The following is a 17,442-nucleotide window of genomic DNA, read 5'->3' as shown; positions in this document are numbered from 1 at the left end:
ATGTAGAGGTGAATTTTGAGAAATACTTGGAAAGGAAAGTGAGCTGGGTTGGTAGATGGCATACAAGAGGTGTAGTTCTGGCATTTGAAGCTGTCTCTGGAACTTACCTATTTTCTCTGGCACCCAGCACCTTCATTAGGCCCTTTAGCTCCTATGACCTTGCTCTTGTCCTTATCTGCCCTGTGGCCCAGGCCTAATCCGGCCCTAATGCTCATACAGCCCAATGCAACTAGGAGTTGCCCATGGGAGATTTAGCAACTCAAAATTATCCCAGGTGAAAATTGTTTGCATTTGCAGGCAGGTGCCCTTGCATAATATGTGATGCCCTAGCAGACTTAGCATCATAGTAAGTGACTATTTCATAACAAATTAGTGAACCCATTAACAGTTGACTTTCAGATTGGTAACTGAACAGAGCTAGGGCTGCATGTGTGCCTACATGTGTGTTTTATCAGAGTGAAATTGTTAGGATAATCTTTACTCTTATTAGATCACAATTGTTAGTTTGTATGTATGTATGTACAAGTGCATGTATTTTCTGCCTTGTTCCAAAAGGAGTTAAGGAAGCTTCCTCCCTACCCTTATCACACAAAGTAAAATAAAATAAGAACCACATCATGAGGAATATACCTTACTCAGTTAGCCTTGACTTGTGTAATCAGGGAATGGGAAAGAACAATATAGGGTGTAGTTGGCTAGGGATTGTAGCAGGGAACCAAAGGATATAAAGTAGGAGAGAGAAGCATAGTGATTGTAGCTGGTTTAGAAGGTGTGGTTGGAGGTGACATTTCACTCTTGTTTCTAAGGAGATTTGAAGCTTCCTGGTGAGTAAAGCCCTGAAGCTCTAATGAGTGAGCTTGGAGACCTCTCTGTAAACTATTAGAAACTCACTTGCCCTTTCTAGATTGCCTTATCCATTTGTTGGGGTGGCTAAACTAAGTGAAGGGGCAGGCCTGCAATACTGTTAGATTGTGAGAAGTAACTTTGTGGTGATCTTTAAAAATAATATATTTAATCTGAAAGTTCAAGTGAAGTTTAATGTTAATTGAAGCTGTCATACAGCCTAAAATTTCTTCCCTTTGAAGAAGGCTGATTTTCCTCCCTCAGATGAAAAGTGACTGATTAATTAGCTTGTCATTATAAAAGGAAATAATGTTAGTAGATACTGAATTTCCTGTTAAATGGATTATCTATTGTATTCCATTTGGATTTCAGGTATGTATTTTAGAAACATATTCATCTTTATACCAAGTCACCACTGTTAAAACTATGTGTTGAAAATTTTAAGCTTTTTCTTGAACAATGATGCTTAGCTTTCAGGAAAGAGCTGCTCAGGCAGTCCCTGCTGATGCATGCCTAATTTATGGAAACCTGATGTATTCTAATTACTGCTCCCTTTCCTTCCCTGTTACTCTTGGGCATTTTATTTATCTCTTTTATCTCCACCATTTGAACCCATGGGCTCTTTACTACTTCAGACTGTGCCAATGCTTGAGATGACCTTCCCTTCTTCCTATAATCCCTAATTCTTACTATGAATTTATAATAAACTTAATGCCCAATTTCCTCCAGATATGTAAATTTCCTCTCAACACATTCATGCACCTTAAGTATTCTTCTGGGTTTCATCTTCTTGAAGCAATGGCTTCAGTCTGGACTGGCTGCTCCCAAAGCCCCTACTATGGCTGCCATCCTGGGGTTTCCCTGCGCCATCATCCTATATCCTGTCTTGTCACAATTTTCCTGTTTTTCTGAGTCCCATAATTTCCTTCTTAACTATGCCCTCATTTTGGTGGAGTACCTCCTTTAATTGCCTCATGAGAAAGAGTTCATGGAAGGTAATGTTTTTAATCCCATGCATGTCTATAAATGTCCTATGCAGCCTCAATTTTGATAAAATTAATGTTGAATTAAAGACTGAAGTGCATTTTTCCCTTAGAATTTTGAAGGCATTATGTCCCTGTCTTCCATCTTCCAGTGTTACTGTTGAGAATTTCTAATGTTATTCCACTCTTGATCTTTAGTTTAACTGTTTTTTCTCTTTAGAGGTTGTGCTATCTTCTTTTTACTATATCTTCTGATATTCCAGAAGTATTAGGTGCCTCAAATTTCCAAGCCTTTTGGAGGTTCTAGAGTGTAAATTGGATTGCTTCTTGACTTATCCACTGTCAGTGTAGGATGCAGCTATGTTAGGCATACTTTTCAGTTTCAATTTTTTTTTTTTTTTTGCCTGTGATCTCCTTCATTCTTTCTTTTACTCTTGGGGCTTGAGCCTAAAAACTAATGTAAAAAACTTTACTATGGCTATGTTTGGGAGGAAAAGAGGTGTTCACTCTTTCATCTTTATCCAGAATTCTACTCATTTGCTCTTCAGCCAGCTCTGTTGTGGATTTTGCCCCCACCCCATCACCGAGACTGCCCACAGCAAGGCCACGCACAAGCTCCTGTTGGCAGATGCTCTGGGCACTTCTCTGTCCTATTCTTACTTCTGAGCAGCATTTGGTGTGAACGTGACTGCTTCCTCCTGTTTCAGATGATCTCCTCCTGTTGCTTTGAGGAGTCCACCCCTTGTTGGGGTGTTGCCATTCACTGGCCATTCCACTCAGTCTTTCCAGCTGGTTCCTTCTCCCTATCCAGCCTTTAAATAATGGAATTCCTCAGGCTAGTTTTTTGGGGCTCTCATCACTATTCTCACTCAGCCTTGTAGGTTTAACCGAGTACCGTGGCTTTAAATGTTGTATATGTGCTGATGGCACTCACTGAGATATTTCCTTTGAGCTCCAGACTCATATCCCAGTTCCTACTTGATCTCAGGGCATGTTGTGAATAGAACTCTTGATTTTCCCTCAAACCTGCTTCTTCTCCAGTCATCCCATCAGCAAGTGGTACCACCATCTAGCTAGTTGCTCAATCAAAAGTAATTGGATCTATTATTCCCTTTTCCAATCCAATCTACCAGTAAGTTATATCTGCAAGATATATCTTCAATTTATCTTTCCTTCAGGCATCTAGTACAGTGCCTGACACATAATGAGGCATTCACTAGTAAATGGTCAACTGAATGACATCAATAGAAAACTGAGAAAATTAGTAAAAAATGTGGGCTCTTTAAAAAAATTGAGGCCATGAATAATTACAAATTCGGGGAATTACTTTAGAGCAAAAGATATGTAAAAAGACGTGGTAACCAAATGCAGTGTAGGATCCTTCATAAGATTCTGGTTTTTAAAAAGCCAGATATAGAGGATATTATAAGGACACTTGGGAAAATTTGAATGTGGATTTCATATAAATAATATTATATCAATGGTATGATTATGTAGAAGGATGCCTTTGTTTTAAGGAAATAAAAATAGAGATTGCTAGGGGTGATATGTTATGGCACATGCAGCTCATTTCCCAAGGTTCAGAGGAGGAAAGCTTTTATCAGGAGGGAGGGAGAAAACAAGTGCAACAAAATGTTAACAGTTGGTGAATCTAGATGAAGAGTATATTGGTGTTCATTGTATTGTTCTATTTTCTTACAGTAGGTTTCAAAATTTTTCAAAATAAAATATTGCAAAATCAACAGTAGAAAAGGATTTAATGGAAAGGTATTTCAGGGATTTTTTTTTTTTCTTTTTGACAGAATCTCTCTCTGTTGCCCTGGCTGGAGTGCGGTGGTGTCATCATAGCTCACTGCAGCCTTGAACTCCTGGGCTCAAGCGATCCTCTCACCCCAGTCTCTTGACTAGCTGGAATTATGGGCACATGCCACCATGTCTGGCTAATTTTTAAAAATTTTTTTGTAGAGACGTGGTCTCCCTATGTTGCCCAGACTGGTCTTGAACTCCTGGCCTCCAGTGATCCTCCCATCTTGGCCTTCCAGAGGATTAGGATTATAGGCATGAGCCATCACGCCCAGCCATATTACAGAGAAAATTTTAATCCCCGAAATGCAGAGATCCATTTTGAAGCATACTATTAAATGTAACAAAGTTAAAGGATATACATACTTAGAGTGTTTATATATTCAACAGGAAGGAAACAAGACAAAGTGGAAACAAGGCCTTTCTGGAAAAGTTACTGATTAAAAATTTGATGTGGAAGTAAATATTCAACTGCCCACCAGAGGGCAGTGCAGATAGCAATAATGTGCCCACAGCGGGTCCCTGAAAGCGGTGGCTTGCTTTCCCCACATACTGGGCTCCACATGTGGTCGCTGTTCTCCGCACAAAACATTTTTAGGATTCTTAGACCATCTTAGTCCATTTTAGAAGAGTTAGAATGTGGTTAGTGATACTGCTTCCCATTTCTTTCTCTCCACTCAGATCTGTTTCTAAATTCTGTGGATTTTAGCTTTTGGCTCCTCTGAGACTTCATTGGAGTCTTTGGAAGGATCTAGATATGGAAAGTATAGCTCTGCCTTCCTATGTGTGTGCTCCAAAGGCCAGTAACTCGTTTGCCCACTAGCATGTCAGGATTTATATTTGTCTTTGTATTACATACTGACAAATCATAATCCTAGTGCAATTAATCTTTGGGTTTCCTAGGATCTATTAACATTCTGGGAATTTCATTCAGGGATTTTACTTCCCTTAAAGCTCCTTTTTGAGTGGTTGGCTTAAAAGAGTCATCTTTCTATGTACTTACCCAGAAAAGAGGGTTAGTGTAATTTTACATGTTGTAGAAAATTACTTAGCAAATTAAATGATTACTCTATGGTAGGTGATTGTTTTTTCACCTGACACTTGCCCAATGCCTGTGCAACCGTATTGTGCTGCCAGACTAGGGAATTAAAAACCACAGAGGTTAGAGTCTAAGTTTCCTAAAGTGCTTATATTAGGGAGTAGACAAGCCCCAAATAAATTTAGACAAAGCCTTCAGATGTAAGTACTAAATTTAGATATAAACACATGTGCTTTGGGGAGAACAGGTGATGAGTGAGTGTTGTAGGTGGAGATGGGTGGTATCACTTGTACTATCTTGGCTCAGTGCACGAAGTCCTGTGTAGAGGTCCTTCAAGGCCAAACTCAGCATCTGGACAACACCAGGCTGTCTGGGTAGCTTGCTCTGACCATCCCCAAATGAGTTAAGTGCCCTTTCTGTGTTCTCGTCCAGTTCATGCTTCTATTGTAACATGGTATTCATGGTTGTTAATTTGTATGCTCTTCTCTCCCAGGGACAAAAACAGACAACTAACAGATTGGTGAATTCTCCCAGTCTGGGTCCATTCTGGTCCTGTGCATGCTTTCCTCGATTTGGGCTGCTCTATTTTTTGTCTTTTTCCTCAAATACAATGGCACAGACTTGCTGACATCTTAAAAAGTAAAGGAGAGAAAAGGAACTAATACTCATTGAGTGTCTTCTTTGTGTTGACCACTGTATTCACTGTGTTGTGGTCTTTGTGAGCATTTTCTCACTTAATCTTGTTCCTCCAACAAAGGCACCAAGCTTCTTCCTCTTTCAAGTCTTTGCATTTGCTATAATATTTCTTCTTCTATGAGCTGTTTTTCAAGTCCTGGGGAAGGTATCTCTCTTTTCTACTAACAAGCATGTATAGTTTACAAGCCATTCTTCTTAAGTTAGTTTTAGTTTATTTATTTATTTAGAGACAGAGTCTCACTTTGTTGCCCAGGCTAGAGTGCCGTGGCATCAGCCTAGCTCACAGCAACCTCAAACTCCTGGGCTCAAGCAATCCTTCTGCCTCAGCCTCCCAAGTGGCTGAGACTACAGGCATGCGCCACCATGCCCAGCTAATTTTTTCTATATATATATTAGTTGGCCAATTAATTTCTTTCTATTTATAGTAGAGACAGGATCTCGCTCTTGCTCAGGCTGGTCTTGAACTCCTGAGCTCAAATGATCCACCCACCTCCTCGGCCTCCCAGAGTGCTAGGATTACAGGCATGAGCCACCGCGCCCAGCCCTTAAGTTAGTTTTATTAGGTTGGTTATCCCTTCTCCTCTCGGTAGTGGGTAGGGTCTCAGGGACAGGAATTAGCTAAAGCCTGGCTGAGACAACCTTTGACTTCCTCCGTCTCTCTCTTTCCCTCCCTTCTAGCTATGCCCCTGGTACTTTGAGTCCTGTCACTGGATGTCCCAACTTAGTTGACTAATTTTTATTATGCTTGCTTTATTTCCACTTAATTGTAACTGTCATCCAGACTGTACCTCTCCTAGGAGATGAGGGATTGAGTTTTTTGCTTAACATTCCTCTTGACACCAAGCTAACCCATCATCTTTTAAAATATAGTTTTACTCTTCATAACCTATAAGTACATCAGACCTTTATAAACAGATATATACTTAATAATAGTAAAAACTTCATCTATTTCTAGCAATTTAGAGTTAAAATAGTATAACCAAGTGCTCATATTCTGATATACAGTAATAGCTTACTTTTAAAAATCTTACTCATTCTTGAAGGCTCAATTCTAAACCTGACTCTTCTGACATTTTCAGCATCTGTAGTTAACCATATTAATCTTTCCTGACCTAATTTTCTATGGTTTACATACTTCAGTTTGGCTATTAATCTAGAAAGTCTTGTTATTTAATTGCTTTGTGTAGCTATACCTGTATATGACCAGTGGTAAATGGTGCCAGTTGATTGTGGCAATGGTTTCTCAATTTTTGCAATGTTGAAAAAGTGTCACTTTTTAAAGGGCATTTTTGAAGAAAATATCTTTAATTTTGCTAATGGAATTGTACTTATTTTCTTAAATGCAATTTAAAAATAATTCACCTCATTTAGTGTTTCTTAAAAGCATTTTGTTTAAATATAAAGTTATTATTTTTCTATATTTTTGTTATTCATTTTATTCTCAGTATTCATTTAAGAAGGCTGATGTTATTGTGTTCAGGCATAATGCTCCAAGGAAAGAAAGAATATTAATTATTTCTTGTAGCTTATCTATAAAAGGCCACTTGGGAAAGTACAACCATTTGAATCTTTTATAGGACTTTGGGGTGGATTGTTATAGTTGCTATATTGAAGTCATTTTAAGACTTCTATTGAAAATTTATAAAGATTTATTTGATAAATTGTCAATATTTTAATAGCGATAATTGTCTAAGCATTCCTAATTATATGTTGAGCTTTCTAGTTCTTACCAGAATTTCTTCCTGACAAAGCTTAAAAATCAGTCTCCAATCAGTTAGTTTAATCTCTAATTTTATAATATAATTAAATTCATCTGACGTGGTTACTGGACACATTTCAGACATCAGACTGATACTTATCATGAAACCACTAGGAATATTTCAATTTTAAAATTGACCTTTTGGAGTTGGCCTTTCTTTAATCTGCCAGTTAACAGAAATAATTCTTTAAAAAGTAATCTGACTTTATTAATGTATTTAATTTCAAAAACTGAAGTGGTTATAAGATGTGTATAGAGCAAAATGCCTTAAGAAACTCATGACATTTCTTTTTATTTACAGAGATACTTTCTAGTTGGGAGCAATCATGCAGAGACGAAATATCGTGTCTTGAAAATTGATAGAACAGAACCAAAAGATTTGGTCATAATTGATGATAGGGTAAGTATCTTCTAAACCTGACTACAAGCAGAAACTTTCATACCTGTTGTTTAAAGGATATGAGATATCCTTATAGTTTCTAGTGATATATTAATTTTTTTATCATGCATCTAAAAATTAGTTATTTTTCTTGGTTGGCTAGAATTTGAATCTCTAGTCTGTTTTCTAGAAATTACTAATGTCAAGAAGTATGCCAGAATTATAGTTTGCCCCTCATTTTCATTTGGTTTTGAAAACACACTCTTTGGAAAAAATAATGAATGTATTTTCTTAAAGAGTTGACATTTTAAGGATTCAATGTAACTTAATATTGCATCTACCAAAGAGATTATCTATCACTGTGCTTTAATATGAAGACTTCTATGCTACAAACTTTTTATTATGTTAAAAATCACCTCTAATATCTCTTCTTGATGACTTGCTATACACTGAAGAAATGTTAAGCTGTTCTTATCGAGATGTTGTGTTAGTCAGAGTCAGGAATACAAAGGCCTAATTCAGGTGACACAAAAACATGAAGCTGTTAGTCAGAAGTTAAATACAATATGGTGGTATTGTACAGTTAATTTTAACTTTGTCAAATGAGAGAACTTAACTTCTTATATTAAAGTTCCTGTCTGTGGATGTTTCTGAATTCATGTAGATTCCTGGTTTCTCAAGTATGTTAGTAGCTGCAGTTTGGAACCCATTTTCCCTTTGTTTTTTGCAGAACTATTTTCTGTATTATAATAATTTTAGGTAACTTCTTTGTTATGATTTCCCATACTACTCCTGGGAGTCCATCCTTCCTTCACCTCTCCACCACCTGTCTGGGAATCTTTATTAATGTAATAGTTCTTGGCTTTATTTGGGGTTGGGAGTGGTTGATCAGGGAGCCCTTTGAGAAGCTAAGAAAAGGTATGGGCCTTCTCATAACAAGGTACATATACTTCAACTTTTGCTATTGTTTTAAGATATTCACATACTTGAAATATGTCGGTGGATTTCTTAAATCTCTGAATGTCTGGTTCATAGTATACGGTTTGGACACAGTCTTTTAGTATAGCAACATGATCCAATAAGCAAACTTAATTGCTAATGGTAACGAACTTATTGGATTTGAAAAATTGTGGCTTAGTTGTGTGCTGTTATATACTTCTCTATGAAATAGCTAATGATTTTTGTAGGTAACTTTTAATTTTCAGGAGTAAATGATAATATAAAGAGTAAGCACAACCTTACAGATGAAATATGCTTATTTTTAGCATGTATATACTCAACAAGAAGTGAGGGAACTTCTTGGTCGTTTGGATCTAGGAAATAGAACAAAGATGGGACAGAAAGGATCCTCCGGGTTATTTCGAGCTGTTTCAGCTTTTGGTGTTGTAGGTAAGAAATCTGCCTCCCTCTTACTGCTTTTTTTTCCCTGCATAGACTACTTAAAAAGAGTTTATAAGGCTATACAGCATTATAATTACGACCCATTGTCTGTGGCTTGTTGTTTCAAACTTCATTACCCATCAATCAGATACCAAAGAGCATTTATATGGCATCTGCTTATGTGCTCAGCACTGCTCAGTTTTATATAGGGTATGAGCAAATATAAAAATGTTTTTGGCCTTTGAGGAGTCTGCTGTCTGGCTTGCTGAAAAATGAAAAAGTAAAAATTAGCCCAGACTATAAACATCTGCCCTGCTGTTTGCCAGCTGGAATAACAGATATAGTAAAACAAATTAACAGGAATTTCTCCTAAGGACAGGCTACAGTTGTAAAATGTCATAAACCCTTTCTTTGGATGACTCCTTCTCTTTCTGCTGACTGAGAAACTTTGCTCTCCAAAATCACAAATTGTCAGAAACTTTGCTGTTTGAAATTATAAGATAAACCATCCCACTCTTAGCTGGGCAACCTAAGTCATTGTGACAAAGAGAAGCAGCTTTGATTTACAATTTAGGTGCAGTGCTTCAGATAAGAGGTTTCTGGACACAATATTCCATAGTTTGCTAATTTTATTGTTTTCAAGGAAACAGGATCCTTGGTCTACTTCATAGTCCAGACTTGATATTGATCTCTTCAAATACAGTCCTGCTTTGGTTGGAGCCTCTTCATTTAAATTAAACCTTAGCTCCACATTCCCCCAATCCTGTAATAATGCCTTTACTTTGGTGAGATGCTCTATAGTTCCTCTGCTGTGCATCAGTTCCTCGTTGTGGTTGGTCAGTAAACCTGTCTTTACTGTACTGTGAGGTTGTCTCTGATTGGGGACAGAGGACAAAAACCAACACACATGAAATATCTCCAAGATTATAATAAGAGCCTAGCTATGCAGTATAAGTTAAATAGTGTTGGGCCTCACATAAGAGGTAGATTGCTAACTTTTTCAGCATGCCTAATTTGTGAATGATATCTTTGTGGGAATGTTTTGGGCTGTTATCATGCTTAATTTAGTCCAACTCTATAAGAATCTAAAGCAGTCCTCAACTACCTGTAGTAAAGGACCAGTTTCTCCCCCTAATATGCTATAGGTCAATACCATATGTGACTCAAAACACGAGTTCGGTAATACCCAAACTAGCCTATGTCTGATGCGAGGCAAGTTCATTGATCATGCACACAAATGTAGCAATCTTGAATTTTTCCAAAGTGTTTAAACCCTAACTCTCAGTTTATTTTCTGTTCTTCTCATGGGCTGGTACTGAAAGCTGATGGACCATATTTTGAGTATTACTGACCTAGAGGGTTTTCTTAGCTGTAAACATGGGTTGATCCAGTCCTATAGCTACCTTGCCAATTCCTGACCTGCTGTGTTATTATTTGACAGCCAGCAGGAAGTTTGGGGACCCACTGGATGGGAGCATGAGCATCCATCACAAAGTCATTTTATCTGGTCCTGGGGTCCCTGTGGCCTGTCATCCATACTCTCATTTGTGTGATCATCCCAGCCCCTTTTGATACTTAGCCCTCAGGTCTGTGTCCTTTTTCTGCCAATGTCATCCATCAGATGACACTGTTTCAGCTGCTCATATGTTGGAGGGGAGTGGTAAAATAAATGTCATTGTGGTAGACTAAGTGATGGAATAAGCTGCCATTTAAAACAGCACCCTTACAGGTAGATTGAAGATCCAAGGTAACAATGAGGATAACAACAAAGTGTGAGCCCCAGACTAGTTACAGAGCAGTGTGACTTCATACTGGAGATGTCACCTTGATCCCAGAGAGCTTTGTTGTGCAAAGCAGTAGTTACCTTGTGGAAAATTTTGATACTTCTCTGTTGGAGTGTTGTTCTCATTGAAGGCTTTCAAGATAATAGCTGGCTGGCATGGTGACCTCCCAAACAGGGTATTGCATTCTTTCCTGTTAGTGGGCTGGTGGGGTCCTATCCAGCCACCAGAAAGCCACATCACTCCATCCTTTCATACTGTCCCTTTATATATGCTTTGCTTGGCATCCCTCTCAAGTGACACAGCCTTCTTTACTTTGGAGAGAGAGCAATCACTTTTACATGATGGCAGTCATCTTCTGGAAAGTACTCAGTGAAATTGGCCTGGGTTCAGAAGTACATAAAATGGAGATGAAAAAAACTTGTCCTGGTTTTCAGTATGTTACCGTGGTGAATAGGCTGATTCTTGGTTGATGTCTGTGCCAAACTGAAGCCTTTAATTGTGGGCTGTATCTGACAGGAATCTTTTTTAAAAAGAGAGGCATTTCCAATTGCTAGTAAAAAGGAAGAGGACAATAATCTTATTTATAATATACGGAAGGCATTTGTGCCGGAAAATAAGTCTCTTTGGTACAGTGTATTTACAATATACTCTTGCAAATTATGAAGGAAAATAAATAGAATGATGTAAATAGGCTGGAGAGAAAAATATAAAATTAAATTCACTTGGAATGAAGGTTGAGATAAATTATTACTGAGAATTTTTGCGTAAAGATAAATATATAGCAAGAATAAAAGGAAAACTAATATATATATTTCGTAAATATTTATTAAACCCAATTAGATTCTCTCTTTGAGGTTTTTGTTTGTTTGGATTTTTTGCTTCTGATAGCTACTTCCTAACTTGCTTTTAATGAGGTTATCATAAGGTTTTTCTGCTTCCTTTCTGTGCCTGTATCCTTTAGCTTTAGTAAGGAAATTTTTGGCTAGTCTTTAGTGGGGAAAGGGGCCTAAATGAACATTTTTTAAAAAGCAGTTTGTGCTTTGTGGATCTCTAAAATATAAGTATTTTTCATTATTTTATTTTATTTTATTTCTGCATATTATGGGGGTACAAATGTTAAGGTTATGTATATTGCCAATGTCCCCCCTCCCCCTCGAGTCAGAGCTTCAAGCATGACCATCCCCCAAATGTTGCATATCTCACTCATTATGTTTGTATATACCCATCCCCTCCTCCTCCCTCCCACCTGCCCGACACCCAATAAATGTTATTCCTATATGTCCAGTTAGGTGTTGATCCGTTAATACCAATTTGCTGGTGAGTACATGTGGTGCTTGTTTTTCCATTCTTGAGATACTTCACTTAGTAGAATGGGTTCCAACTCTATCCAGGAAAATACAAGAGGTGCTATATCACTGTTGTTTCTTAAAGCTGAATAGTACTCCATGGTATACATATACCACATTTTGTCAGTCCACTCATGTATTGATGGGCACTTGGGTTGTTTCCACAACTTTGCAATTATGAATTATGCTGCTATAAACATTCGAGTGCAGGTGTCTTTTTCATAAAGTGACTTTTGATCTTTTGGATAGATGCCCAGTAGTGGAATTGCTGGATCAAATGGTAGATCTACTTGTATCGCTTTAAGGTATCTCCATATTGCTTTCCACAGAGGTTGAACTAGTTTGCAGTCCCACCAGCAGTGTAGGAGTGTTCCTATCTCTCCACATCCATGCCAACATTTATTGTTGGGGACTTTTAATAAAGGCCATTCTTACTAGAGATAAGTGGTGTCTCATTGCAGTTTTTATTTGCATTTCTCTGATGATTAGAGATGTTGAGTATTTTTTCATATGTTTGTTGGCCATTATTCTATCTTCCTTTGAAAAATTTCTGTTCATGTCCTTTGCCCACTTTTTGATAGAGTTGTTTGATTTTTCCTTGCTGATTTTCCTGAGTTCTAAATAAATTCTAGTTATCAGCCCTTTATTGGATATATAGCTTGCAAAAATTTTCTCCCATTCTGTGGGTTGTCTGTTTGCTCTCTTGACAGTTTCTTTGGCTGTGTAAGAAGCTTTTTAATTTGATCAGGTCCCATTTATTTATTTTTGTTGCTGCTGTGATTGCCTTTGGGGTCTTCTTCATAAATTCTTTGCCTAGGCCAATGTCTAGAAGAGTATTTCCAACATTTCCCTCTAGAATTCTAATAGTTTCACACTTATGGTTCAAGTCTGTTACCCAGCGTGAGTTGATTTTTGTGAGAGGTGAAAGGTGTGAGTCCTGTTTCAGTCTTCTATCTGTGGCTATCCAGTTTTCCCAGCACCATTTATTGAATAAGGTTTCTTTTCCCCAGTGTATGTTTTTGTCTGCTTTGTTTAAGATTAGTTGGCTATATGAGGATGGTTTTATATCTGGGTTCTCTATTCTGTTCCACTAGTCAATGTCTCTGTTCTTGTGCTAGTGCCAAGCTGTTTTAATTACTATAACCTTGTAGTATAGTTTGAAGTCTGGTAAATTGATACCTCCTATTTTGTTTTTATAGCCTAAGATTGATTTTGCTATATGGGGTCTTCTCTGGTTCCATACAAAGCGTAAAATTATTTTTTCTATATCTGTGAAAAATGATGATATTTTGATAGGGATTGCATTGACACTGTAGGTTACTTTGGGTAGTATAGACATTTTAACAATGTTGATTCTGCCGACCCATGAGCATGGTATATTCTTTCACCTGTTTACATCCTCTGCTATTTCCTTCTTCAGTGTTTCATAGTTCTCCCTGTAGAGGTCTTTTACCTTCTTAGTTAAATATATTCCAAGGTATTTTATTTTCTTTGTTGCTATTGTGAAGGGAATTGAGTCTTTGATTTGGTTCTCACTTTTACTGTTGTTGGCATATATGAATGCCTCTCATTTCTGTGTATTGATTTTGTACCCTGAGACTTTACCAAATTCATTTATCAACTCAAGGAGTCTCTTGGTTGACTCCTTGGGGTTTTCTAGGTATATCATGTCATCAGCAAAGAGTGAGAGTTTGATTTCTTCTGCTCCCATTTGGATGCCTTTAATTCCTCTCTCTTGTCTGATTGCTGTAGCAAGGACTTCCAGCACTATGTTGAATAGAAGTGGAGATAGTGGGCAACCTTGCCTTGTTCCGGTTCTAAGTGGGAATACTTTCAATTTTTCCCCATTCAGTATGATATTGGCTGTGGGTTTGTCATATATGGCTTGTATTATTTTTAGGTAAGCCCCATCTATGCCTATTTTGTTGAGCGTTCTTATCATAAAAGGGTATTGAATTTTGTCAAATGCTTTTTCTGCATCTATTGAGAGGATCATATGGTCTTTGTTTTTGCTTCTGTTTATATGGTGAATTACATGTATAGATTTGCATATGTTGGACCATTCCTGTATCCCTGGGACGAAGCCCACTTGGTTGTGATGGATTATTTTCTTAACAAGCACCTGGCTTCAATTGGCTAGGATTTTTTTGAGAATTTTTGCATCTATATTCATAAGGGATATTGGTCTGTAGTTTTCTTTTTTTGTTGCATCCTTTTCTAGTTTTGGTATCAGGGTTATGTTCACTTCGTAAAATGTGTTGGGGAGGATTCCATCCTTCTTGATGTTGTGGAATAATTTCTGCAGGGTAGGCACCAGTTCTTCTTTGTAGATGTGGTAAAATTCGAGTGTGAAACCATCTGGTCCAGGACTTTTCTTTTTAGGAAAGTTTTTTATTGCTGTTTCAATTTCAGTACTTGATATTGGTCTGTTCAGGAATTCTACTTCTTCCTGGTTGAGCCTAGGGAGGCTGTGTGTTTCTAAGAAATTGTCCATTTCCTCCACATTTTCCAGTTTGTGTGCATAGAGGTTTTTGTTGTATTCATAGATTATATCTTGTATCTCTGTGGCATGTTATAATTTCTCTTTTATTGTTCCTGATGGAGCTTATTAGAGATTTTTCTTTTCTGCTTTTCGTTAGTCTAGCCAAAGGTGTGTCAATTTTGTTTATTTTTTCAAAGAACCAACTTTTTGTCTTATTAATCTTCTGTACAGTTTCCCTGTTGTCAATTTCATTTAGTTCTGATTTGATCTTAATGATTTCACTTCGTCTACTGGGTTTGAGGTCAATCTGTTCTTCTTTTTCCAGCTCTTTGAGACGATTCATTAGGTTGTCTATTTGTGATCTTTTCGACTTTTGGATATAGGCATTTATGGAAATGAACTTTCCTCTCAGGACTGCTTTAGCTGTGTCCCACAGGTTTTCAGAACTTATATCTCCTTTGTCATTTAGGTCAAAGAATCTTTTGATTTCCATCTTTATTCCTTTGTTTATGAAGTGATCATTCAGCAGAAGGTTGTTTAGTTTCCATGACTTTGTATAGACATGAGAGTTCCTGTTAGGGTTGATTTCTACATTTATTCTATTGTGATCTGAAAAGATACATGGTATAATTTCTATTTTTTAAAATTGTTTGAAATGTGCTTTGTGTCCTAGGATATGGTCAGTCTTAGAGAATGACCCATGAGCTGATGAGAAGAAAATATATTCAGTGGTTTTAGGGTAGAATGTCCTGTAAATGTCCAGCCAGGCCCATTTTTTCTAGAGTTCTGTTCAAGTCCATTATTTCTTTGTTGATTTTCTGTTTGGAGGATCTGTCCTGTGCTGTTGGTGGGATGTTAAAGTCTCTGACTATTATGGTGTTGTTGTTTATCCATTTGTTTAGATCAAGTAGAGTTTGCTTTATGAATCTGGGTGCACCTAGGTTGGGTACATGTATATTTAGAATTGTTATGTCTTCTTGTTGAACCATACCCTTCACCATTATATAGTGACCTTCTTTGTCTTTTATTATTTTTGTTGATTTAAAAACTAAGTTATCTGTAATCAGCACCGCCATGCCAGCTTTCTTTTGGCTTCCATTTGCTTGAAATATTGTTCTCCACCCCTTTACCTTAAGTCTAACTACATCCTTGCAGGTTAGATGTGTTTCCTGAAGGCAACAGATACTTGGCTTGTATTTTTTTATCCATTCAGCCAGTCTTTGTTTCTTGAGTGGGGAGTTCAAGCCATTCACATTTATTGAGATAACTGATAGCTGGGGCAGATTTCTTTTCATTATGTTGGGTTGAACTTTGTTGGTTTTTTTTTTTTTTTCTCTTGAGCCATTGTGGTATCTTGGCTTTGATCTTTTGCTTTTGAGTGGATTTACATTCGTGAGTGTTTATTGGGCTGATTGGTGGGTAACATTGTTTTGAATACTTCTTGAAGGGCTCGCCTTATCTTGGTGAATTCCCTTAGTCTTTGCTTGTCTGAGAATGTCTTGATTTCTCCTTCGTATACAAAACTTACTTTTGCAGGGAATAAGATTCTAGGCTGGGCATTATTCTGTTTGAGAAGAGTGAGAATGGGGCCCCAGTCTCTCCTTGCCTATAAAGTTTCAGTAGAGAAGTGTGGCATTATTCAGATTGGCTTTCCTTTGTATCTTACTTGCTTCTTTCATCTTACAGCTCATAGAAGGGCCTCTTTAGTTGATATTTTGGTCAGCGTGATGACTGCATTTCATGACGTCTTCCTGTTTGCATTGAATCTCCCAAGGGTCCTTTGAGCTTCTTGAACTTGTATATCAAGATTTTTAGCAAGGCTTGGGAAATATTCCTCTATTATATCTTCAAATAGCTTATCCAACCCTTGAGTGTTTTCTTCTTCCCCTTCTGGTAACTCTATAACTCTCACATTAGGTTTCTTCACATAATCCCACATCTCTTGTAGGCTTTGCTCTTTTCTCTTGTTTCTCTGCTCTATCTCTGTGACTGATTTATTTAATTGGAAGGTGTTATCTTCAATCTCTGAGATTCTTTCTTCTGTTTGATCTACCCTGTTCTTGAGGCTTTCCACTATGTTTTGTAGTTCCCTGAATTGATTCTTCATTTCCAGGAGTTTGGTTTGATTTTTCTTTACTATTTCAATTTCTTTAGTGAATTTTTATTCCAGGTCCTGTAATCTTTTTGCTTTTTCTTTGTGTTGGTTATCCAGTTTTTCTTGTAAGTCTTTGAATTTTCTTACGATCCATATTCGAAATTCTTCTTCTGTCCTTTTAGTGGTCTGATTTTGGTTGATGTCCATTTCTAAGGGGTTGGTGTTCCTCTTTGGGGGTGTGCTTTCCATTTGAGTCTTCATATTTCCAGAGTTCCTTCGCTGATTTCTTCGCATCTGGATCAGTTGTTGCTTCTTACCTTTAGGTTTTTGTTTGGGTAATGACACACCCTGTCTGAGCCAGTAGGTGGTGTTTGTGGATGAGATTTGACCACACCCTGTACGATGAGTCAGCAGATGCTGTAAAAGGGTATGCAGAATCTCCTCCCTGTCAGTAGGTGGCACTTGCTGGGAGGAGCTGGCTACACTTACACTGTTGTTTTGGGGTCCTGTAACCAGCTCTTGTTTCTCTGGAGAGGCACTCTAGTGTCTCAGGTGGTGGGTGGGGCCCTGGGACTTCTGGGTGTGTCCTTTTCTCCCCCTCAGTGAGGGCTGGTCTGAGAGTGAGTCTGGGCGGAGCTGGGTTGGTTAAGCCTGCCTTCAGGCACCAGAAATGCTGTTAGCAGGGGTCAAAGTTCTGTTCTCTGCACCTAGGAAAAGCTGTCAGGGAGGGGCTGGAATGGCCCCACTCAGTCAGAAAGTCTGGGTGTCAGGGTAGGGCCATCTGAGACCTACAGTCTGGAGCAGGCCTTGCTCCTTTCCACCCTCCCCAACTCCACAGCTTCTCTGGGGCCTC

At 37.9% G+C, this 17,442-nt stretch overlaps 2 protein-coding genes across 3 annotated transcripts in view; both read left to right on the top strand.

Annotated features, from left to right (window-relative positions):
* Nucleotides 1-17,442, top strand: part of CDC40 (cell division cycle 40) — a 487,800-nt gene that overhangs the window by 87,047 nt on the left and 383,311 nt on the right. The window lies entirely within an intron of this gene.
* Nucleotides 1-17,442, top strand: part of FIG4 (FIG4 phosphoinositide 5-phosphatase) — a 104,122-nt gene that overhangs the window by 6,078 nt on the left and 80,602 nt on the right. Inside the window, exons 2-3 of one of the 2 annotated variants that reach the window (XM_012753173.3) lie at nucleotides 7,425-7,523; nucleotides 8,768-8,891. In XM_012753173.3, coding sequence (XP_012608627.3) covers nucleotides 7,425-7,523; nucleotides 8,768-8,891 — 223 coding nt within the window. Of the gene's footprint in view, nucleotides 1-7,424; nucleotides 7,524-8,767; nucleotides 8,892-17,442 lie in introns of those variants that run through there. The other variant, XM_076003065.1, reaches the window with a different exon arrangement.

Source organism: Microcebus murinus, chromosome 5 (assembly GCF_040939455.1).
Source record: "Microcebus murinus isolate Inina chromosome 5, M.murinus_Inina_mat1.0, whole genome shotgun sequence".
Classification (NCBI taxonomy): Eukaryota; Metazoa; Chordata; class Mammalia; order Primates; family Cheirogaleidae; genus Microcebus; species Microcebus murinus.
This window is presented reverse-complemented; position numbering and strand designations above follow the sequence as displayed.